Here is a 23,807-nt window from a genome sequence, read left to right as displayed (position 1 = left end):
GGTATGTAAAGTATGATAGCAGTAAATTTGAGAGACAGAGACCAATCACTACAGAGCTTCCTTCTGGAGCTCATAGGATGTAATGTGTATAGGCAACCTCTTGTGATGTGCTTGGAAATTGCTTTTAATCAAGCCTGTGGTACAGCGCAGAACAGGACATTTTTTCTGAATCTTTCTGAAATATTTTCTTTGTCTTTGACTGCATTTCTTAGTACTTAGGAAAGAAACAGAACTGTAGGAGCAAAGACAAGCCAGCTAGACTTACTCAGACAGAGAAAAAGCAACTTATTCATGCCCAAAACCTTAAGGAGATGAATAAAAAAAAAAAAAAAAAAAAAACCTGTATCCAGGTAGATGAGTAACCTTTTGTAGACAAGACCAGAGAGGAGACTGATAATGGAGAACATAGGGAGGTTCTGCCTCCACTATGCTCTATTATTTTTTTGGGTACTTTCGAAGTGTTTCACAATAAAGCAAACAGCAGTTGAACATTGTCTTTTATTGCCAGTAGATAGTTGGAAACCTGATATTTGACATTGTTAGTCTAATGGCAGCCCCTATCCAAGTCCTACCTGATGAATATACTATTCAAATTAAAAGAGCAACTTCAAAAATGTACACCTCTTTATTGTTTTGTATCAAAGAGTCAAAAATGATCCACCCTTGGAAAGTCCACATGTGAGAACGTGTCATGAATTCAGCTCTATAGTATAGTGTTGGTTGCTTTTAGTACACTTTGATATGTAGCTATAAAGGGCAGCAAAATGAGCTGTAGGCAATACCTATTTATTGGACTAATTTAGTAGCTCTTATGAGCTTGTCAAAATTGTATTAACTTAGTCTAGTAAAAAGATATTGCCTTTAACCTATTTGGTGGCCTTTATTGCTGTGTGTTCTGAAGCGTACAGTCACCTAAAAATGCTATGTCTTGTTTTTCTAGCATCAAAATAGTACCAACAAAAGAGCAATAGAAAAGGTATTGGACCCCTCTAAACATTTGGGTAGAATGGCCTTTAACTTGTTACTGATTTGACCTAAACAAGTACTATCTTTATTCAGTTAACAAACAGCCATGTACATCAAACAATCTATATTAACAGTTTAATGCTCAGAAAACATCTGTGGTCAGAAAGTGGTTTATATTTTCCATTTGGGATCCTTTCTTTCCTAGAAACACCACATCTTGAAAGTTAACATTCTATGGCATTTAAATCTAATTTGGGAAGCTGACCGATATAGCTATCAGATACAATAATTTGTAAAATTGTCACCAGGGATAATTCATTAACTGTGCCCTCCCTGCTCACAGTGTGGAATACTACTACTCAAGGGCTAAAACAAATGTATATAAAACATTTCTAAACCATCTTCCCATTCTTTATAAGAAACAAAACAAAAATATTTAAGTTAGTATACGATTTATAATCACAGAAGAAACATCTCTTTCTATGACATCACAGTTTCCATTAGCAGAAAATGAATACTCAAGAACAGATTTTGTATACCTAAAAAGGGAATGCTTATACTTATGGTATTACATATAAGCTTAAGGTGCGAATGTGTCTAGGAAATTCAATTAACAGCAGAGTGGTCTTGTGGGAAGCAGATTTTTTTTTTTTGTATATACTCTAATCCAGTTCTTATTTTGTAGGCATTAATCTTGTGATACTTAAGGTTTCAACTTTCAAATATTTTATTGACATCATATCTGATGATTAAATTATAACCCAGTGCTAACCATAGATATCTTAATATGAGTATTGGATGTATTAAATCAATATTCACCCTAGACCTTGGCAGCAACTCTTTTCACATAAGAGAACAAGCATTTGCCATACTGGGACAGACTGAAGGTCCATCAAGCCCAGTATCCTGTTTCCAGCAGTGGCCAAACCAGGTCACAAGTATCTGGCAAGATCCCAAAACAGTACAATACATTTTATGGTGCTTATCCTTGAAATAAGCAGAGGATTTTCCCCAAGGCCATGTTAATAATGGCTTATGGACTTTTCTTTTAGGAAGTTATCCAAACCTTTTATAAACCCTGCTAAGCTAACTACTTTTACAACTTTCTCTGGCAACAAATTCCAGAGTTTAGTTACACATTGAGTGAAGAAACATTTTCTCTGATTTGTTTTAAAATTACTACTTTGTAGCTTCATTGCATGCCCCCTAGTCTTAGTATTTTTGAAAGAGTAAACAGGTGATTCACGTCCACCCATTCCACTCCATTCATTATTTTATAGACCTCTATCATATCTTCCCCTCAGCCATCTTTTCTCCAAGCTGAACAGCCCTAGCTGCTTTAGCCTTTCCTCATAGGGAAGTTTTCCCATCCCCTTTATCATTTTTGTCGCCCTTCTCTGTACCTTTTCTAATTCCACATTGCCCTATGACTCACCGATATCATCACTGGTCCTTTTTTGTTTTCACATTTTCTAAAACCGCATTTGGCATATTTATTAATAATTCAATAGGAAGTTTTAGAACATATTTACTTAACTCACTTCCACGTTCACTCAGAAAATTGCTGAACCATTCAAGGACCCTCACCAACAAGGGCCATGTTTCGCTAATGCTGCGTCAGGACTCGGTCCTCGCATTTTCCTTAGCTAAGTTAGTGATTATTATCATATATCAGCAGTTAAAATAAAGTGCACCCATAGTTGGTGACGACATTTAATAAGTTAGATTCTCCTGACACAGTATACAGTTAAAATTATATTCCAAGAGTTCTAGTATCAGTCATTTTCACAATATACAAAAGGCAAAGATTTTCATTCTGGTTTATAAAAATACCTGCAAACACATCTGAAACCACCACATGGGGTTCAGCGGGAGAGAAGCCAACAGTGAGAATAAGCACAGACACTATATGTGTGTGAACTGCTCACACCTGACATTCCAGAAATACAATTTATGTTGTTCTTTACTACAAGTTATTTAGGATCTTCCAAACAAAGTATTAATACTGTTATCCTCAATACATTTTATGAGAAGGGAAAGAAGACTAAGTGACGGTTTCCTATCCCTCAAACAATGAAACCACTGCAAAGTGAGTGAAATTAAAAACATTGTGCAAACTTTCAGAGAGGTGAATGACTTCAGGCTCATTAAATGTTATTATGAAAGTCATTTGTTCATTTATTAACACCAGATGCAATGAACATGCATTTAATTATATAACATTCATATTTTGCAAAACTTCATTCATTGCAATTTGCAAAAGCACGGTTTCCTTCTTTAGAGTCATATTGGATGAGACAACTGGAGAGAAAATATTTGACTGTATCACCATTCAGCACCAAGAAAAGTCAGACTAACATTCCTAGGTATCAAAAAACTATATCTGTATCACCAAACATGTAGTTAATAATTTTGTTCCATTTCAAGATACATTACTCTTTATTTACAATACCTTGTAGTCAGTAAAACCTTCCTACAATATTTAAAAATTATCTAAATTCATAAAAGTATTGCAGAAATTTATTACATTACTCAATGTACATACATACAAGTTAATTCACACACAAGATTCAACTGAAGAAACCTTATAATAGAGGAATTAAGAATGACATTAGTTAAGTTTCCTAGACTCAAATTAGATGAAGGCAGTTGTCACTTAAATATTAAAAACAATTTTCAATTGTTGCTTACTTCTAAAAATTGAAGTTCCAGTAATAAAAGTGAGCATGTAGAGCAACACATTTTCAAGATCATCATATAAAATTTATTTTCAGAGGTGTTACAAGTTCAACGTCAATAATGATTCTGTATAAAACCGGGATGTAGTGTTAGGGTTTAAAGTTATGTTCTGTCCAGTCCAACAGATATTGTACAGCAGCTCTCAAAAAAAAAAAAAAAAAAGTAGTCTTAGCAGCCATAATTATGTTTCCAGTTACACTTTCTAAAAGGCTGAGTAAAACAAAGCATCCAAAGACCTTCTTAAAACTATTAGTTTTGCTTTAAATTATCATTTGCTTTGGCAGTCAGAACTTCTAATAAATATAATTACACAGCAAGGACTTTTGCAGACTTCAGAATCACAAAACCAGCCAAATTTATATACTGTCCTTACATGTCCACTGTAAAATAATTAGGTACCAAAAAAAAATTGAAAAATATAGAAAAGTAAAAAGAATGAAATTAAAACAAAATATTGCACAACCACATAATCCAGAAAGAAAACCTGTAAAACATGGATAACTTAGCTTCCCTACAAAAAGTATAAATATTTATTAAAATTCAATGGCAGCTAACACTTATTTTTAACCACTCTTTGTGATTCATTTCATAATGAGGTAATAGCCAAGGTCTCTTGCAGTGCCTTTCTCCTATTGGAAATATTTTAGCCCAGCAACTAGAAAGAATTTCTCCAAAAATATTTCAGAATCAAGAACAGCAATATGTGCAGCTCTCCCTATGAGAGAATTAGCTGTGTTGGGTAAAGCATGAATCACATCATAACGAACCAAGTTACAGTCCTTATTTTGTAGAACTGGCAGAAGCAGGTTCTGGATCATCTCAGCATAAACTGGACCTGAAAAACAAGAAAACTAATTGCAGGTGAGCCATATTTGGCAGCAAAGAAGTGTGTCGGGCTTACCATTCATAATATAAATACACTAATATAAATTCCACTAACAAGACTCTGCACAGTTCTGATTGTAGAGGAAAAATGGTAGAGGGTGACACTGCAGACTAGGGAACAATGGATGAGGGTGGAGAGAAAGATCTCTATGGAGAGTGGTGGATTTGGTCCCTTCACCCCCTAACTTTTTCTGTCAGTTGCTGACCTACCAGGATAGAAATCTGTCTTGGGAGTTATAAAATTAGCAATTATGAGAGGGTCTTCCAAAACATTTGAGCCCTAGTCATGTGCTTAGTTTGCCTGTGCCTTAAGTCCTGCCTTGTATTTAACACCTACTCATTGAACAGTAGAAGCAAGCAAGGCCTCTTGTTCAAAATTTGCAATGGCAGGTCCTACATTGGTTATAAATAGCCTCAGATCAGACAAATTGAAGTTGCTTCTCTTTTTCCCAATCTGGCACTCTGTCTCTCTAGCAATCTTCTCTATATGGATCTCTACTTGGCCCAACTCCCCACTAAATCAATACCTCTTTGGCTCCCTATAGTGCTCCCAGTAACATGTGAAAACAACTGCTCACCACCTTTTACCCACCACTCCTGCCATTTGATAAGAGTAGCCATACTCGGTTAGACCAATGGTCCATCTAGCCCAGTATCCTGTTTTCCAAACAGTGGCCAAGCCAGGTCACTGGTACCTGGCAGAAATCCAAATTGTGGCAACACTCCATACTACAAATCTCAGGACAAGCAGTTGCTTCCCATGTCTGTCTCAGTTCCTGGAGGAAATGTCCATAGCCTGTTATTGAGATGGACATGGGGAAGCCACATTTGCCCTGGGATTGGTAGCATGGAATATTGCTAATTGGTTTTCTGCCAGGTACTTTTGACCTGGATTGGCCACTGTTGGAAGCAGGATACTGGGCTAGATGGACCATTGGTCTGACCCAGTATGGCTATTTTTATGTTCTTAAGGTGTGGGCATCAATTTGGAAGAGACCATTAATGAATGAGAATCTCTACGGGTATCTCACCAGGGAGCCAGGGGATTGATTTCATCAGTTTATGCTCTTTTGATATCTAAAGGTTTTTATAAACTGACTTATATGATAGAGTGGGAAAATGATAGGTACAGATTACTCTGAAGCACAATGGAGGGATATTTTACTCAATGCCCATAAATATTCTGTAGCTGCCTTTATTAAGGAAGCTAATATAAAGGTTTTAATGAACCAGCATTACTCCCTGGCCATGAATAATGCAGTTTCTTAACTACTCTGGAGGGATATGAGGCTGTCCGCACCATCTCCGGTAGACCTGCCCAATAACGCAAGCAGTTTGGGGATAAGGTGGGTAAAGAGATGACATTTTTGGACAGGTGTTTGATATCTCCTGAATATTGTCTATTGGGAGCTGGGAGGGAGAACTCTCCTTTAGGAATGCAGATTCACATGTGCTATTTATCACCTCATAGAGTTCTAGCTAAGCACTGGAAATCTAGAATGCTCCATCATTAGATCTCTGGAAGGGATGTATGTGGAAAATGGTGCTCACAGAACATCTCATTGTGATATGCAGGGATCAGGTGGACACCTAACTTTAACAGATGAGTGGTGGGGTTGGTGCTTATATTAATACTACTTCTTGTGCTACTACTTTTGATAATATGACCATAGCTTTGCTACTCAATAGTTAGCTCTGTTTTCTGAGTGCAGACACATTAGGTTAACTCAAGCCTAAGGAATACATAAAACCAACACCACCAATGTAGCTCAGTTTAACAACACAAGTGCCGATGATCAGTTTCCTCAGGCTGTCCCAAACAGCACAGTAAAATTACCACCAGAGCAGTGCGGGGAAAGAATGCCCTTATGATCAATGCTAACAACATGCAAATTTATGCACATTATTAGCATTGATCGTACAGACACTTCTGCGGGAGCATTGTGCCTGGGCATGTGCTCAAGGCACAATCCTCCTGCAGAAGAGGATTGATAGGTCCATGATTTTGTCCCAGGCCTGTAAAACCTGGACCTCCAGGCCCCCCCCCCCCCCCATCCCACCAAACAAACACAAGGGCCTGAAGGTCCAGTGGACCCCTAGGCCCCTCACCCCCCAAGGACATAACCCCCCTACCAACCCGAACCACCCCACCAAGCACAGATGGGCCTGGAGGTCCAGTGGACCCCCTCCCTAAAGCACATACCACCCCCACACACACCTTTTTGAGGTTATGCAACTCTCTATGCAGCCAAGTTAAAAACAAAAAAACAAAAACAATTCTAGCCCTGAAGACAACAGACACCATTCTGTCAACTGCAAGGAAACAAACAAGGGAGTACAGGAAGAGGCTGAAAAGGGACAAACAAGAATAATCTAAGGAAATGTTTATTTATGGAAAGAGTGGTGAACGTGTAGAATGATGCCCAACTGCTGATGATGGAAACAGACTATATCTGAATTCAAGAGAGCATGGGACAAGCAAAGAGAAGCTCTAAAGCAGAGGAAGGGATTATAGAGCTTAGTAGCTGGTATGGATGAACACAGCCTGTATCTAAATTGTATCTAAATTGTCATTTTCTCTAGTTCTATGTTATGTTTCCACCACAAGGTTGAAGCTGACCTGATTCAAGTGGTGCCAAGTAGATAAAAAATGAGGTAGCAATCCCCTGTATAAGTCAGCAAGAACACTGCTCCTCTAATCTTATCAAAAATCAGTGTGTTTTTTTTCTAACAGAAAGGTGCTGGCACTCAAATACATGGCTATCCTTAAGGGGTGGAGTGATTGGGGACCTGCTCCACCATAGCCAAGTCCCCTGCAACCAGCCACAAAATCTATAAAAAGGCAGCACTGGCTGTGCGTGCTCTTTAATTTACAGTTGGGGACCATGGGTCAGTTATACCAGGCAAAAAAAAAATGTTGCTACTTAGGACCTTCTGAAAAAAAAAAAGCTCTGCCCACAATCATCCTCTTCCTAGTTTTTTTCTCTGCTCAATCTCCCAATAAATCAAGCTATCGCTTATCCCCCCTTCAGTTCCACTTCAGTGGTAGTGCGATTTCTTTTATTTCTTTGGTTAGTAATGTTACTGCTGCCATGACCTATTTTGCCCAACAGGTTCCTCCCACTCTTTTAGGATTTCAGCTCAATCAGAATCAACATTGACTGTGTTACAGTGCCATGAACTTTCATTTTTTATCTATACTAGGTTTCCTCTCCTATTATTTTAAATATATTCTTGTCAACTTAGTCACTGAAGCAACAGAAGCCACAAACCACACTACCTTCTGGAATCTGCCTTACATGAACCCTAAATCTGGGAACCACGTGCCATCACTGAGCAATGGTGGAGATTCCCTCTTTGCAGAAGTTGTAAATGGTACTTCTGTAGCTTCAGCAAGAACAAGGAACAGCAAACTTAAACCAGGAATGAAACTCAGGTCCTCTGTATGACAGCACACAGTACTACTTCAAGGCTGGCCTTATTACAGCCATTCTTCTGTCGTACATTCTATGCTATTCCAGGCCAGAAGTGAAGGCAGCTTAGAACTTTCCCAAAGAAGCTGTAAGATACTTGGACCATCTTCTTTTACTCTTAGCAGCACAATTTCATTTCACTATAGGCATGAGATACTGTTGCTTTAAAGCACAGATCATGAGGTGTGTATTGCTGGGTCCTTTTGTCATTTCTTTTTTCATAAAATAGTCATAACAGACACTAAATCCATATAAGAACATTTTTTTCTTACCTGACTGTTTATCTTTTAGAGCTGTTTTACACATCTCAATTCGGGCAGAATGATATGGAACATAACGATCCTGCAGAGAGCCAACTAATACTATGTTTTTGAAGAACTGAAGACCTAAGATAGGAAAATAAGAAGGAAAAATTAGTTAATTACCTGATAATTTTCTTTCCTTTAGTCCCAAAGGATCAGTCCAGACAAATGAGTTGTTATCATCCACCAGTAGATGGAGATAGAGAACTCTGAGTTGTGCCTCAAAAGCTCCTGCGCTTAGCAACCAAACCAGTATTTGATAAAGCAGTGAATGAGCGACTTCCAGAGAAAAAAAACTCCAGCCTCTAGACAGAAAAGGAACTATGAAATAAAAAGCAAAAACCTCATGACTTAGAAATAACAGAACCAGAAAAATACAAGTACCTGAAATTACACAGAACCCGGAAAAACCGAAACCATCACAGAAGGGCAGGCTCTGGACAGATCCTTTGGGACTAAAAGAAAGAAAATGATCAGGTAATTAACTAATTTTTCCTTCCATTATGTCCCAAAGATCAATCAAGACAAACGGGAAGTACAAAAGCAATCCCTAAGAGGGGAGGGTCTGTGCTATCCCTGCAGCGAGAACCATGGCCCCCAAGGAAGCATCTGTTTGAGCAGATACATCCAAATGGTAATGCTTAAAGGAATGAGAAGACCACCATGTCGCGGACCGACAGATCTCTGCCAACCAAATTGCCGTAGACTTTGCCAAAGAAATTGCCAAAGACCTGGTAGAATGAGCCTTGACGTGCAAGGAAGCAGATCTACCCCTCAGAATGTAAGCCAAAGAAATAGCCTTCTTAAGCCATCGAGTCACTGTCACTTTGGAGGCCGCCAAACACTTCTGGGGTCCCGCAAAGAAGACAAAAAGATAATCAGTCCACCTGAAATCATTGGTACTGGTAAAATAGTGCAAAAGGATGCACTTCACATCCAATAATCGCAGGGAAGCATATTCTGCAGAACAGACCTCCCTGGAAGAAGAAGGAAGAAACAGTCTGAATGATATGAAAAGGAAATACAATCTGCAGTAAAAAGGATGGAACAGTCTGTACGGAAATTCCAGAGTCAGAAAAGTGGAAAAAGAAATCCCTGCAAGAGAGAGTTTGAAGCTCTGAAATTCTCCAAGCCAACGAAATGGCAACTAGAAATACTGCCTTTAAAGTAAGATCTTTGATCATTGCTGAACAAAGGGGCTCAAAGGGGGCTGAAGAGCCTGAAGAACCTCTTCAAGACTCCTCTGAGGACAAATATTGCGGAGAGGGGGATGCAGATGAGCGACTCCCTTGAGAAATCACACTATATCAGGGTGAGCAGCCAATGAGGCAATCTGTATCTTCCTAGTCTTTCAATGTTTTAGTTGGGTTAGTGGTAACAGAGAAAATTCCTCACCATAAATTTGTCAGTGTTTTGTTGTAAACGAGAAACATTCCAAACCACTGCAGGTCCATTGGGGGGGTTAGTTGTAAAAGAGAAGATTCTTAATCTGCGGAAACCCATTGGACCGCTGCTCTTCGACTCATGAGACCTTATTCGCTGGTTTTTTTAGTTCTTTTTGGGAGTGTTTGCAATGTTGTCCCTTTTTAGGGGCTCTATCATGGGCTGGAGCTCATGGCTAAGTATCAGAGACAGTTCTTGGCAGGCAGGGAAACGGGGTTTCTTTATGCCTTTAGAAGCACACTCTGGAGAGTAGTTTTCCTTAATTAGGGGTAGAGTAGTATAAATATATAATGGTTGACACTACGTGTTTATTGTTTATTTACTTTTGTACTGACTCTCTAGGCATATTTCTGTTTGCAGTTTTTTGTCTTGCTTTCTCCTAATGTCACTTGCGGTGAAAGCGTAGAGCTTTCCGCCAATTAGTAATTTTTATTTCGGGTCCCTATGTTGGAGTACATTAATAGATGCGTGAGTATGATTGTGTTATGTCTCTGCATGTTTTACTATCAGAATAATCATTGCATGTTTTTGTAAACTGTTAGCACATTATCATTTCTAGGTCTCCTTGTTATCCCTGAAGCTGCCTTTTGAACCACTAACCTTGTACCAGGTTTTACATCTGGTCAATATATATTATACATATACATACGCTGCCACCTGAACATTGAATGAATTGAGAGCCAAGACTTTTTTGAATCCCTCCTGAAGGAAGGATAAATTTGAGACAAGGAAGCACGAGATGTAGAAACACCATTCTGTACAGACCAGCTCTCAAAAGTTCTCTACACTCTAGCATAAGTATTAGTGGACCGCTTTCAGGCTTGGAAAAAGGTAGTAATAACATCATCTGCATAACACTTCTTCCTCAATTGTATCCTCTCAAGAGCCAGACCTTAAGACCAAAGCGAGAGGGATCCTCCATAAGTACTGGACCTTGGTGAAATAAGCCCACCTGTGGAGGAAGAGTCAACTGAAGAGCGATTTGAAGACGGATGAGGTCCACATACTAAGGACCTCTAGGCCAGTTCGGAGCTACAAGAACAAATTTCCCAGGATGAAACGCAATCCTGTGCCAAGTGTTTCCCATGAGAGGCCAAGGAGAAGACACGTAAAGGAGGCCATCTGACGACCAAGGCTGTATGAGTGCATCCATTCCTAGGGAGTCTTTCTCCCTTAAACGGCTATAGAATCTGTGTACTCGTGCATTGAGTCTGGATGCCATGAGGTCCAGAACCGGAAGGCTCCCACTGTGTTGAAATGAGGCAAAATGCAGTCTCGACAGTTGCCATTCCCCAAGGACCACAGACACTCTGCTGAGAAAATCTGCTTGCAAGTTCTGTGAAACCCTATGTGAGATACTGAAATCATAAGAATGTTCAATTCCGCCCACTGAAAAAGATGACGCGCCTCTTGAGCTAGAGATACACTCTTTGTTCTTTCTTCTCTGTTGATGTACGACAAGGCTGTGACATTGAGAGCACACACACCGGCTTCCCACAAAGAAGAGGCACAAAGGCTAGCAGAGTTTTTCAGACAGCTTGAAAGTCCAATCTGTTGATGGACCATGAAATCTCCACTCTTAACCAGCGGCCCTATGCAGAGTGGTGGAGATAATGGGCTCCTGAAGAGGCTGGCATCAGAGGTGAGAACACACTAACTGGAAGTCTGTAAGGGCAACCCCACCTGAATGTGTGCAGGGAGAAGCCACGAAGTCAAGACTCTGTCTGGCTTGAGGCGTCCACAGCACCAGCTGGTCATAAGTCCCCAAGATTGGAGACTACCAGCTCAACAGGGATGACTGTAGGGGACGCATGTGGAACTTTGCCCAAGGTAGAACATCCAAAGTTGCTGCCATAGAACCAAGAACCCGAAAATAATCCCACGCCCGCAGGCAGGGAAGAGAGGCAGAAGCCTGAAAATTTGCTGTTTGAGCTTGAGCCGACGATGCTGTGCCAGGAAAATCTTCCCTGCCTGGGTATTGAAGCACACTCCCAGAGAGAAACTCCAGGGTCTGGGTGGGAGTGAGATGACTTGTTGTAATTCTCCGCCCAACCCAGTACAGAAAGAAGAGACAAGACTGTGTGTACTGAGAAGGCTCTCTTGATAAGAAGGCGTCCGGATTAGCCAATCATCCAGGTAAGGATGTACTTGGATCCTTTGCCAGTGAAAAAAGCTGCTACTATCACCATACCTTTAGAAAATGTGTGAGGTGAAGTGGCGAGGCCAAAAGGCATGAAAATGATCTCCCAGGATCGCAAACTGGAGAAATTTCCTGTGAGGAGGTCCAAACTGGGATATGAAAATAAGCCTCCTTGAGGTCCAATGAGGGGAGAAACTTGCCTGGCTTAACTGAGGCTATGACAGAACGAAGAGTCTCCATGTAGAAGTGCAGAACTCTGAGAGACTTGTTCACCCCACTGAGATCCACAACCAGGCAGAGAGTCTTCTTTCTTTGGGATGACAAAATAGATGGAATATCGACCCATGCCCCTCTCTGCCAGAGGAATGGGCTGATTGGCCCCCAGTTGCCTTAAAGAGGCTAAGGCAGCACTGCCTGACTCTACGCAGAGCTGCTGCAAGGGGACAGCATGAAAAGATCTGTGAGTGGCTTTGAAAATTTTAGCTTGTAGCCATAGAGAGTGATAGAGGACCCATTTGTCTGCAGTAATGGTGGTCCACTCCTTGGGAAAGTGGGAAAGACTCATCTATTTCTACATACAAGGAGTGAACCTCGACCCCCGTCATTGCGAGGGTTGCAAAGAGGAAGAGGTCCTTGAGGATGCGGAAAAGGGCTTCTTGCCTCCTCGATATGAAGACCGAGTCTGAGGAATGAGGTTCTTGAGCAGAACTACTAGCCTTCCCTTGGTCTATACCTCTGCGCATCTCGAAAATGAGACTTAGCTGCCTGGAGGTAAGGCTTAGGGATTGTCCTCAGGTAGCCGCTGGACCTTGGAATCTCCCAGGTCTTTAACAATCTTCTCCAAATCTGCACCAAAGAGTAGTTTCCCCCAAAAGGGCAACTTCGCCAGACAAGATTTGGATGCCACATCAGCGGCCCAATGCCTCAACCATAGCCAGCGTCACGCCAAAACGGTCATGGCCATACCCTTACCTGACACTCTGAGAACATCATAAAGAGCGTCTGACAAATAGGACAACCCCACCTCTGGGGTAGGGAGAAAGTCCGGAGGTGAGTCCAACATGGACAATTGTTGAATCTACGATAAAGAAGCCCTGGCTATAAAAGAAGAAATTGCTGCCTGAGAATTTAACGCATCTAATTGAAAGGCAAGCTTCAGGGAAACCTCAAGCTTGTGGTCATACATATCCTTTAATGCAGTGCAGCCTTCAACAGGGATAGTGGTACTTTTAGTAACTGCCATAAAGGCATCCACCTTAGGCAGAACAACCTGCTCTAAATCAGACGGCAGAAGAGGATATAATTTGGACACAGTGCAAGCCACCTGGAGGTTAGAATCAGGGTTCTCCCACTGAGCCGCAATAAGCTCTTGCATAGAATAATGAATATGGAAAGATACAGGAGATCTCTTAGTACCTGACATAATAGAGCAGGACCACATGACTGAAAAGCAGGGGAAGAAATGTTTAAAGCCTGCATACATTTTGTGATCAACAGAGGTAACTCCATTATCAAAAACAGCCTAGCTACAGTAGGATCATCAACCCTGTCTGCCTCTGAAATGTTCAAGTCAGGGCCATCAGCAGAGCTAGGACAGTCAGAATATACAGATAAAACCTTCTCTGACTCCCCAGGGGGAACATTCTCCAAATCTTGCGAAACAAAAAGTTTTTGTTTCTTAGGAAGCTGCTCCTCAAAAGCAACGTGAGGGGAAGAAGGAGAGGCAGCTTTAGCCAACTTTAATAAAAAGGTCTGATGTAATAAAAGAACAAATTCAAGTGAAAACAGTTGGGCAGAGACTTCTACCCTCACAACCCTGCAAAACCAACATCCCAGAACACGGTAGCGGGCGAGAAACCTGCTGAAAAAATGGCCACCGAAACCTGCGCAGTTGGCGCTGAGCCTGTACCAAAACCGCCATCAGAGCAGCACCGGATTGAACTCCTGGAGACGGAGTACTGACGGCCAAAGCGGCATGTCCACAGAAGTAAGCAAAGTGCGCAGGAACCAGTAGCCAAAAGCTTACCCCCAACAGTGTGCATGAAACTTAATAGACTCAGACATACAGAATAATAAATCTACTCACAGAAAACAGCCAGTCTCATGACCTCCAAGGCACTGAAGCCGCACAACCTTGTGCCCTCAAAAAGAACCGCAGTAACTGTTTTTAAAAAAAAATATATATAGATAGAGGTAGGAGAATAAGAGAAGGGAAGACTGAGATAAAGTGGCAATGGGGGAGAAGGGAGGGACCTAGACCACTAGGTTTAGATCTGAGACACAGGATATTCTCAACCCCAAACTCAACTGAACCTGCAAGCAGGACAGGAGGCCACACAGAAGTCACCACAGCGCACAGGAGCTGCTATCCCGCCTGCTGGAGATAGAGAATACTGGCTTGGTTGCTAAGTGCAGGAACTTATGAAGCACAGTTCATTAGCGTTCTCTATCTGCATATTTTCCTCCTATCTAAGAAGTGCTTAAACTGTGGATCAGAGGTCAGCAAACTCCTTATTCAATCAGGATCCTTTACGGATAATGGCTCATTCTTTAGTTCTTAGTCATCTGGATTACTGTAATTCCTTATTTCAGGGCATTTGAGTCAATGACCGCCAAGGACTCCAATTATTCAAAATACTGAAGTGAAACTCATTACAAACATCAGGAAAGTTCATATCACTCCATTAATAAAACATTAACAATGGTTACCTGTCTTCCACAGGATCACTTTCAATATTCTTACTCTAGTTCATAAAATTCATTATTTAGGTTGCCCCTTTTCTTTTCTCGGCTGTTAATAACCCATTCCTCAACTAGATCCACTGAACAGAATTGCTTTGTGGTTTCCTCCTACTGTCTAATTAGAATCAATAATATCCGTAGCTCTGTTTTTAATGTTATCAACCCCACATTTTGGAAAAATTTGCCTATTTAAGATTGGAAATGTCCTTCCAATTGTTTAAGAAGGGGCTTAAAACTTATTTTATTTGCTGATTGACTATTTGAGCTAAAATGAGCTCCTCATTGAGCACCCCTGTCCACCACAGGGCAGGGTTGGCTTGGACTTGGGATGTAGAACTGCTAGACTTTCACTTTCTCTGATAGATTTTGAAATTTTATGCTTTTTCCTGCTATGACTATTTATTTGATTTTATTGTAAACTGCTAAGAGAGTAAGTCTATTTGGTGATATATCAATTAATAAACTTGGTCCACTAGTGGCCACTGTATAATGTGGGACAGGAATCACATTGCATTAGCGCTGCAGGGCAGGCAGTCACAGTTCTACTTATACTACACAGGGACTAGTGAAAAATGCTGCCATATACAAATGGATTTTAACACAGGAAACCAGGATATTTTCCACATATAGATTCCGCTATGTATGTATCCATGTGTATACTGGTCTTCCAATGGTCTGTATATGTTATTATCCCATTAGGCATGGTTACTTTGTACATAGATATGCTGACCATTTCAAGATATCTGCATGTGGATTTTGTCACCCCAAAATTTTTTTCCCACATTTTTGTTAGGAGTTGGAGATACTCATATTGTAGACTGGCCTTCATACTCAATAGCTTTTGTGAAATACTGCTCTAGCCTCCAAATACAGACATCACACACATGTTCTATGTAAAATGGGGCTCAATGTGTATCTAAGCTGCAAAAGATTAAGAGTTTTGCATTATAGTGATTAGCTAAGAGTTCAGCATAACCGTAATGAAATATTGAGCATCAACAAAGAATGCAGTAATATATAAATGTACATATTTGCACAATAAAGCAAAAAAGATGAAATTTACCTGTTTTTTTGCTGAGTTTGTACAAGAAGGTTTGTCGAGGGTCAGAGTGATCTCGGCATGTTAACTGTAATAAAGAACCTGACTTTTTCCACTTCTGCATAAACCACAAACCTGTATTGGTAAGATACAAAAGAAATCATTTATTAAAATTGCATCAATACATTAAAAAAATTATACAAGGTCACCTTGGTAGAAAAATATACCCACAGTATTAGAAAATAAAGGAATATATTACATCCAACCTCCTTATAGGATCAACACTATGGGGAAGACCAGCAGAGAAAGGTGACAATTCTAACTTACAAAATAAATAAAATAAAAGCAAATTCATAAGTACATAAGTACATAAGTAGTGCCATACTGGGAAAGACCAAAGGTCCATCTAGCCCAGCATCCTGTCACCGACAGTGGCCAATCCAGGTCAAGGGCACCTGGCACGCTCCCCAAACGTAAAAACATTCCAGACAAGTTATACCTAAAAATGCGGAATTTTTCCAAGTCCATTTAATAGCGGTCTATGGACTTGTCCTTTAGGAATCTATCTAACCCCTTTTTAAACTCCGTCAAGCTAACCGCCCGTACCACGTTCTCCGGCAACGAATTCCAGAGTCTAATTACACGTTGGGTGAAGAAAAATTTTCTCCGATTCGTTTTAAATTTACCACACTGTAGCTTCAACTCATGCCCTCTAGTCCTAGTATTTTTGGATAGCGTGAACAGTCGCTTCACATCCACCCGATCCATTCCACTCATTATTTTATACACTTCTATCATATCTCCCCTCAGCCGTCTCTTCTCCAAGCTGAAAAGCCCTAGCCTTCTCAGCCTCTCTTCGTAGGAAAGTCGTCCCATCCCCACTATCATTTTCGTCGCCCTTCGCTGTACGTTTTCCAATTCTACTATATCTTTTTTGAGATACGGAGACCAGTACTGAACACAATACTCCAGGTGCGGTCGCACCATGGAGCGATACAACGGCATTATAACATCCGCACACCTGGACTCCATACCCTTCCTAATAACACCCAACATTCTATTCGCTTTCCTAGCCGCAGCAGCACACTGAGCAGAAGGTTTCAGCGTATCATCGACGACACCCAGATCCCTTTCTTGATCCGTAACTCCTAACGCGGAACCTTGCAAGACGTAGCTATAATTCGGGTTCCTCTTACCCACATGCATCACTTTGCACTTGTCAACATTGAACTTCATCTGCCACTTGCACGCCCATTCTCCCAGTCTCGCAAGGTCCTCCTGTAATCGTTCACATTCCTCCTGCGACTTGACGACCCTGAATAATTTTGTGTCATCGGCGAATTTAATTACCTCACTAGTTATTCCCATCTCTAGGTCATTTATAAATACATTAAAAAGCAACGGACCCAGCACAGACCCCTGCGGGACCCCACTAACTACCCTCCTCCACTGAGAATACTGGCCACGCAATCCTACTCTCTGCTTCCTATCTTTCAACCAGTTCTTAATCCATAATAATACCCTACCTCCGATTCCATGACTCTGCAATTTCTTCAGGAGTCTTTCGTGCGGCACTTTGTCAAACGCCTTCTGAAAATCCAGATATACAATATCAACCGGCTCCCCATTGTCCACATGTTTGCTTACCCCCCTCAAAAAAATGCATTAGATTGGTGAGGCAAGACTTCCCTTCACTAAATCCGTGCTGACTTTGTCTCATCAGTCCATGTTTTTGTATATGCTCTGCAATTTTATTCTTAATAATAGCCTCCACCATCTTGCCCGGCACCGACGTCAGACTCACCGGTCTATAATTTCCCGGATCTCCTCTGGAACCCTTCTTAAAAATCGGAGTAACATTGGCTACCCTCCAGTCTTCCGGTACTACACTCGATTTTAGGGACAGATTGCATATTTCTAACAGTAGCTCCGCAAGTTCATTTTTTAGTTCTATTAATACTCTGGGATGAATACCATCAGGTCCCGGTGATTTACTACTCTTCAGCAAGCTGAACTGACCCATTACATCCTCCAAGGTTACAGAGAATTTGTTTAGTTTGTCCGACTCCCCCGCTTCAAATATTCTTTCCGGCACCGGTGTCCCCCCCAAATCCTCCTCGGTGAAGACCGAAGCAAAGAATTCATTTAATTTCTCCGCTACGGCTTTGTCCTCCTTGATCGCCCCTAGACAGCAACAGGCATCCCTATAAACTTAGTATATCGTAATTCAGGTATGAGCTACAAGGACTATATCAAGTATATTAAGCTAAGCCACAACAGACTACCTTCAGCTCCAATAACCTCTTGACTCAAACTGGAACACAAAAGTCACTAAAAGATTTGCAGGTCTAACTTCCTCACTGGTAGATCTCTTTAACATGCCAGTAACTTGTAACTCTTTTTCCTGCAGAAGACAGTAGATGCTGTTCACCAGTGAAAACAGCTTCTGGCAAGATCAGTAAGGTATCACTAAACATGTTCCAACTGAAACTGCTGGTAAAGATGGAAAGTTCATAAACTTCAAGTTCAATCTCTTGGTTTGGTTTTTCTAAATTTTCTAATTTCCTATGAACAGCTTCTTTATACCAAACCAGGGAAGCAGTAGTTACCTGCAAGGTCTCCAGCTCATGTACCAAAATGTATGATTTACTTTCACACCAGGGGCGTAGCCAGACTTTGGTGGGGGGGGGGGGGTCCAGAGCCTGAGGTGAGGGGGCACATTTTATCCCCCCCCCGGCGCCGCTGACCCCCCAGCCACTTTTGACCCCCCCCCCCCCGGCGACGCTGCCCCTCCCCCATCCTTTTTGACCTCCCCTCCTGCCACCGCCAGGTACCTTTGTTGGCGGGGGTCCCCAACCCCAGCCAGCCTCCGAGTCCAGCGCGTTCGCTGATCTGGATTCTTTTTCTGAAAACAGAATCCAGATCAGCAACGCGCCAGAGACGGGCGTTGAAGAGGCGGGGGAGGGTTGGCGGTGGCAGGGGGGGGTGAAAGCAGGGGGGCCAGGACAAAATCTGTGGGGCCCGCATTGAGGAGCTAAAGCGAAATCAGCTGCTGAGAATTTGTAATACAGTGCCGATGTTTATATTTTTCGGTGCCCGTGCAATTTGTTGTATGTAGGGCACATTACTCGTCAATTTAAAACTCGGGTCATTGAACATCAGCACTGTATTACAAATTCTAAGTTGGAAGCACCTATGACTCGCCATTGTGTGCAGGCTCAACATCATTTCAATCAGTTACAATGTATGGTCATTGACCAAGTTCTAATGTGTAAGAGAGGGGGAGATGTTAAATCAATTTTATGGTGTAAGGAACAACATTGGATCTATCTATTAAAATCGGTTATACCCACAGGACTAAATAGAAACATTGAATGGAATGCTTACTACTGATGGTTTGTAAAAGCAGTTTCCCTTGTTTCTTAAGTTCTGATTAGATACGTAATTATGTAATGACACAGTGACGTCATCCTAAGAGTATAAGTAGATCTATACCTAATTTCCTGTTTCTGCTCCATCTTTGTTATGTTTCGACGACACAGATTCAGCTTTCATTGTAGCGGTGTTGAACTTTAGATGGATCTTTTGAAGAGCCCTTCCTGAAGCAGCCATAAATTTGGCGAAACAAGGCGCTCTTGTTGAAGGGCTGACATCCTTTTCGCTTGGTGGAAGAATCGAAGGGCTGACGTCTTTCTTTTTTGTTTGAAAAAAATACTTGCAGGGCTCCGGAGCCCCTTAGGAGGAGTGTCGGCTTTCAGCATTTACAGCAGCTCACAGGAACTCATAGCCTGCTGCAGCCCACAGCTGTTTATAGCAATTTACAGCAGCATTAGATACCATCAGGATTTGTGGACTAGAGACTGTCTGCTTAATTAAAGCTAAGTACCAACTTTAGAGGGGATAGTTTGCTGATTGACAGTAAAAGCCAGCATGAGGAAGTTTTAATTCAATGCCTGTTTAATGAACTGCTAAGATTGCCGTGTCCTCCGATTGGGGTGGTTTTCCGTAGGTAGCCTTTATTGCAAGTTTTGGGCTGGGATTGGTCTGTTATTGTTTAGTTTGGGTGAGTGCCCCTTTATTAGTTAGTATATAAGAAGGTAAGAGAGTTTTTCACCTCATTTGCTTTTTCTCACCAATTGTGAGTTTTTTTGCTTCTGGGGTTTTTTTCTCTTTGTCCTTCTCAGGAAACCAGTGATATTAACCTACTCCTGATACAACAAGGATAGTATAAATACTTTTGTATTTTTCCTGTTTGGAGATTTGAGGTTTCAATTGTTTGTAATATATTTTAAGTGGAGCTTTTTCCACAATTAAAGGGACACTCACAAACTAATTATATATAGCAAACTCCTTGTAGAGAGTTAGAGTATTTCAGTAGAGTTTGTTTTTCTCCTATTTAGCATACAAGTTTTTATTGAGCCATGTTGGATGGTTCAGTGGTTTTTCTTGCTCTGGAATGTGCTTTGTTGTTTGCAGGATTTAGTTACTGGAGCTCTCTTTCTGTTATGTAAATTTTGTGAAGTAATCATAGAACATACATACATGTGGCTGTTTTCTCTTTTGAGATGGCAACCCTAGTGCAGGCAGCTGGTTATAGAGGGGCGGGGCAATGAAGGTACAACAGCAGTTATTACAAGGGACTTGTGTCCACTTGCACGCATATATGCTAATATGCTAACTGCTATTCGGCAAATACCCGCCTAACGTACATATCACATCTTTGCAGAATAAATTTAAACACTGTGGCTGAAGACACTCTGGCCAACATCAGTGCTATTTAACCGACCAGGAACGATCTGAATATCAGACCGACATGTTTTTAACATTTCATGGGTATCTAGGTAATTTATTTGTGGGTTTTATTTTGGGGTAGAACGTGATCATGCATTTTGCTTACTACAGTAGATAATGCATTTTTATTTCTTCTGTGCTGTGCTGCTTAGAGAATGCGATTTCTTAGTGTTTCCTTTTCTAATTTTTGGTCCTTTATTCTGTAATTGGTGAGGATTGGTCTGTGTTTCATGAGTGACTGAAGTAAGATTTAAAAATGTTCAGTGTTTCCAAAGTTTCCATAAGTGTGAGTGTGGCTTATATTGAAGCAGAACTGTTTATTTAGAAATCCATCATAAAGTTTACTCTAAGGCATTATTTGGTATACTCCCAAACGCTACTCACACCTATATGCCTAGTGCCCCCCTCCATGTTAACTCTGTGCCGCCCCCCCCCCCCCCAAAGAAAAATGGCACATCAGGCTACGCCCCTGCTTTTCACTCTCCATCTATACCATAAAAATGTTATTAATACACCAATAATATTTAAAGGAATTAATCATTTTTATTCACAAATGTCTCTAGTTCTACCACAAAAAGACTGGCATATTGTGGTGCCACCCTGTGTCCATGATTTGTAGACAGAGCTCTGTACTGAAGCTGAAATAGTTGTTGGTTAGAATGAATTTGACTAGTTCTGTAATGTTTATGTATTTTGTTCTGTTATTTTTGATGGGTCCTTACATAAGATTTTTCTATAGTATTAAATACAGTCGATGAAACCTGAAGTTAGACTCTTTTTTTTAAAATTAAAGATATAACAATTTTGGATTGTGCCCCATCCTTCTACCCCCCCCCCCCCCCCCCAGTCATCCCAACTCTTAACAACCACTGTTTAGAATTCAGTTCTGAATGGGGATTGGTCCATTTTTTTTTTTTTTTTAATCTCTTGCAAGCAGTGGTCCTGACACATCTGAATTATTGTAATCGTATTTACTTGGGTCTTCCCAAGAAACAGAAATCTAGACTTCAACTGATATAGAATATAGCCACCAAGATTGTAACTGGGCATAAAAGATATACACAACTTCATTCTTATCAAGATATTCTCAGTGGAAAACAGAAAATTATATGGCCTTCAGAAAAAAATATGAAAACAAGGATGTTTGAAAAACCTTTTCGGTAGATGATGTAATTCTGTTTATGAAGTTACGGCTTGCTGTTGTACTTATTTTTTTTAGTTTTTATTGTTTTAATGTAAATGTTTTGCTGTTTGAATATTCTCTTCTTGCATACCCCTTACGAGACTGATTGACCCATATGAACTACTTTCCCTAGTACCTCATGAAGCATGTAAACACTCTTGCTAATATTTTTAAGTCACATGCAAGTCACAATTTCACTAGCAGAAAATACTTTAGTTTTATAGCATTTTGCTTTAAAGCCATTAATTGTGGTGATTTACTTAGATTTAGAGAGTTTATAATTTCCAAGATGTAATCTAAACTCAAGGGGGATAATTCTTAGCAAGTTATGGCCATAATGCATGTATTTGCCACTTAACATGCATTAGAGAGAAAGTTATCAACATAGGCTACTGTTAAGACAGGTTATTTTAGCACAAGTCATGCTATTTTAGCACAGGGTCTCAATGCATAAAACGGGATGCTGTGCTAAAATAGCAAGACTTGTGTAAAATAACTTACCATAATGGTAGCTCATGTTGATAACTTCTCCCCTAAATGGCAATAACGCATGCCAATTACCATAACACATTAACATAAATTACCAAGGGATATACAGTAATGAGATGAAAAGCTTGAGAATGCATTCAAAACATATTATTACTAGGTAATCAGAAAACGCAGCTTATGATGAACCCCACAAGCTATTTTATTCCTGGAATAAAACACCAGCTAAAAGCTGGCTTTATTTTTCCTACTCAAGAGCACTGGGCCACTAATACATGGCCTGATACTTTCAGGTGATAATTTAAAGGGGCCAGAGCAAAAGGTGCTTCCCCCCTCCTCCTCCCTGTGGAGCCCTCCCTCCTCCTCCTTACCCCCCTGTAGAATCTCCTCAGACTTACCTTCTAACTCCTTGGTGGCCCAGTATAGGGCAGACAGGAGTGATCCCCAGTTGTTCTAGCTCGTGATGGCTCCAGGTTCAAAATGGAAGCCTCAACCTCTAGTGATAGACTTATGGTACTATTGCTAGGGTTTATATTGCCATATTAGGTTTTTTTGCCCTTATATGGCAGCCTGATCCTTTGCAGTAGTACTATGAGAGTCATAATCACCATTTTGAACTTAGAGCCTACACAGGTAGGAGGCAACTGGGGATCACTCCTGCCTGCCCTACATAACAGCAGGGAGATAATAAGGCAGGCCTGGGAGGGAGGGTAGGCTCCACAGGGAGGACCTCTGGAGGGGGGGAATCTTGGAGGGGGGAATATTAGGTGGGGGAGTAGAGGGAATCTTATGTTACAGCTCTGTTTTGAAACACTTCCCAGCAGTATCAGGCTGCATGTTAAGAGCCCAATGCTCCTGGGAAGCAGAATAATGCAACTTGAACTGCAAGTTGCATTATTCTTTTACTGTGGGAGTCAATAATGTATGGACTTGTGTTACCAAAGGTTAGTGACTTCTGCAGTAAACTAGGGTGTGGTAAAAAGGCCAACTTGTACTGCACTATCCCCCCAGAATTTTATTTTTTACCACACTTTGATATACCATAGCATTCAGCAACTTGTGGTCTCTCAAGCTCACAAGATGCTGAATCCCATGGTAATAGAACGCAGCGTGTGGGCCATCTTGCAAAGCTGTAGCCCGATACTGCTGGGCTACATGTTAAAGAACTGTGGGGCTGCCTGAAACCCCCCTTCCAGATTGCAGCCCTCTGGACTCACCCCCTTCAAGCATAGCATCCCCCCTTCTGATTCCAGCACCCCTCAAGGCATCCTTGATCAGACCATCCCACTGAAGGCATCCTTGAATGGAACATCTCCCCCCCCCCCCCACCCACAGATCTAAGTTCCTCTTTACCCCCAAGGCCTCTGCCCCCCCTCCAAACAAGGGCCTCAAGGCCCTTACCTGGTGGTCCCGTGTTAGTTGTACAGTACCGATTCCGCTTTGCTGATGCCTGGCCACTGCCATATCCAAATTGGTGTCCCAGATAGTAGTGCAAGAATACCACTAAGGGTGCCATTTTGGATGTCGTACTGGCTGGGCAGGAGTGAAGGGGAAATCTCCTGTCTAGCAACACTTGACTACCAGGTAAGAGCCCTGAAGCCCTTCCTTTTTTTATTGG

General features: G+C 41.2%; 1 protein-coding gene across 1 annotated transcript in view; it reads right to left on the bottom strand.

The window, feature by feature from the left end:
- Positions 1-3,468: 3,468 nt before the first annotated feature.
- FAM135A (family with sequence similarity 135 member A) overlaps positions 3,469-23,807 on the bottom strand; it is a 289,052-nt gene continuing 268,713 nt past the window's right edge. The window contains 3 exon segments of the mRNA XM_030199007.1: positions 3,469-4,540; positions 8,336-8,449; positions 15,754-15,864. Coding sequence (XP_030054867.1) covers positions 4,335-4,540; positions 8,336-8,449; positions 15,754-15,864 — 431 coding nt within the window. The 3' untranslated portion in view covers positions 3,469-4,334.

Source organism: Microcaecilia unicolor, chromosome 3 (genome assembly GCF_901765095.1).
Source record: "Microcaecilia unicolor chromosome 3, aMicUni1.1, whole genome shotgun sequence".
Lineage (NCBI taxonomy): Eukaryota > Metazoa > Chordata > Amphibia > Gymnophiona > Siphonopidae > Microcaecilia > Microcaecilia unicolor.
The sequence above is the reverse complement of the archived record's forward strand: the minus strand, read 5'-3'. Positions and strand labels throughout refer to the sequence as shown.